The sequence below is a fragment of the Penaeus monodon genome, chromosome 24 (assembly GCF_015228065.2).
Source record: "Penaeus monodon isolate SGIC_2016 chromosome 24, NSTDA_Pmon_1, whole genome shotgun sequence".
Lineage (NCBI taxonomy): Eukaryota > Metazoa > Arthropoda > Malacostraca > Decapoda > Penaeidae > Penaeus > Penaeus monodon.
The window spans coordinates 10,104,148-10,105,452 of NC_051409.1; the positions used below are offsets into that span (position 1 = coordinate 10,104,148).

The 1,305-nt window shown below is 34.7% G+C and overlaps 1 protein-coding gene across 1 annotated transcript in view; it reads right to left on the reverse strand.

Moving 5' to 3' along the window:
• The window catches only part of LOC119588846 (mucin-5AC-like), a 26,891-nt gene that overhangs the window by 16,999 nt on the left and 8,587 nt on the right, over positions 1 to 1,305 (reverse strand). Inside the window, exon 6 of the mRNA XM_037937486.1 lies at positions 98 to 289. Within this exon, the coding sequence (XP_037793414.1) occupies positions 98 to 289 (192 nt within the window). The remainder of the gene's footprint in view (positions 1 to 97; positions 290 to 1,305) is intronic.

Below are 1,305 nucleotides of genomic sequence, written 5' to 3' on the forward strand. Positions count from 1 at the left end.
GAAAACAACACTAATTCTTTTAAGAATTGAAAGAGTATAACTGCAATCAATTTATCTATAGTACACCTAGGAAAAACAAAAAATATTTCACACTTACTGGATGAAAAGGAGAGACCTGTGAAATTATCTCGAAGGTCAGGAGAGGAAGTAGACCCTGATATAACAGCAGTGGAGAAGACAGGGACTGCAGGTGTCACAATAGCTGCAGCTTTCTGTTGCAGACTTGTTAGAAAGCTGAGATAGGAGCTGAGATGGCCTGGGATGCTGTGACGATGCCGACGCAGGCTCTCTGTACACAAGGGGATGATGGGGATAAATTTCCTTCAGCTTTCTCAAATTTGTCTATCATGTCTACATTTGCATTTACATGCTGGCATTTTAATTTAGTAAGGGTTCACCTAATGGAATACTACCTTCTGAACGTTTTTCTAGGTAGTACAAAATGACATTAACTATACTATATCCCAAATCATTCTTGTCATATCATACTATCATCATCACAATAATAAAAAACAAAATAAATATATGGCATCTCAGTCCCATTGAATGCCCTAGAGCAGTGATTCTTAAACCTTGGTTCAGTCAAACTGTAGGGGTTCAGTGAACCAGCCTTAAATTTTGATGCAAATTTTTTGATGAATCAAAATATATTTTAAGGATTCAACAAGTATGTGGTAGGTTTCATGATGGTTCAATTCCTCAAAAAAAAATTACCATCTCATCATAATGTAAAATTCATTATAGCACACTAGATATACAGGGCCCTTCTCCCTATTTGAATCTGAAATTCAAAGACTTTTCCAGGACTTTTCCAAGTCCAAAAAATATTTTTCAATTATGTATTTTAAACAAAATATGACACAAATTTTATAAGGTACATTTCCCATAGTCATTTTTCATAAACTTTATTCTTATTTTCAAGCAATTCTGCAATAAACTCTTATCAGTACTTGTCTTCAAGCAATGAACTATGGAAATAGAAGGTAAAACTAGAGCAACAGTGAATATAATGGTCAACATAAGTCTGTGATAAATCAAACTAATCAAATCTCTGGTGCCAGATGCTTTTCATGAAAAAGGTGTTAAAAAAATGTAGTCACCTAATGTACATTTCCATGAATTTTCCAGGATTTCTTTTTGAAAATTTTGTTTTTCAAGGTATTCCAGATTTGAAAAATAAAAATACTGGAATTCTTCCTGGACCTGTAAGGCTACCTGCCCATGAGCTGGCTTGAGGCTGTAGCTAGTAAGGGGCCAGACAGATCAATGTGGTGTACATGGAAAATGGGATTAAAAAGTAGGGTT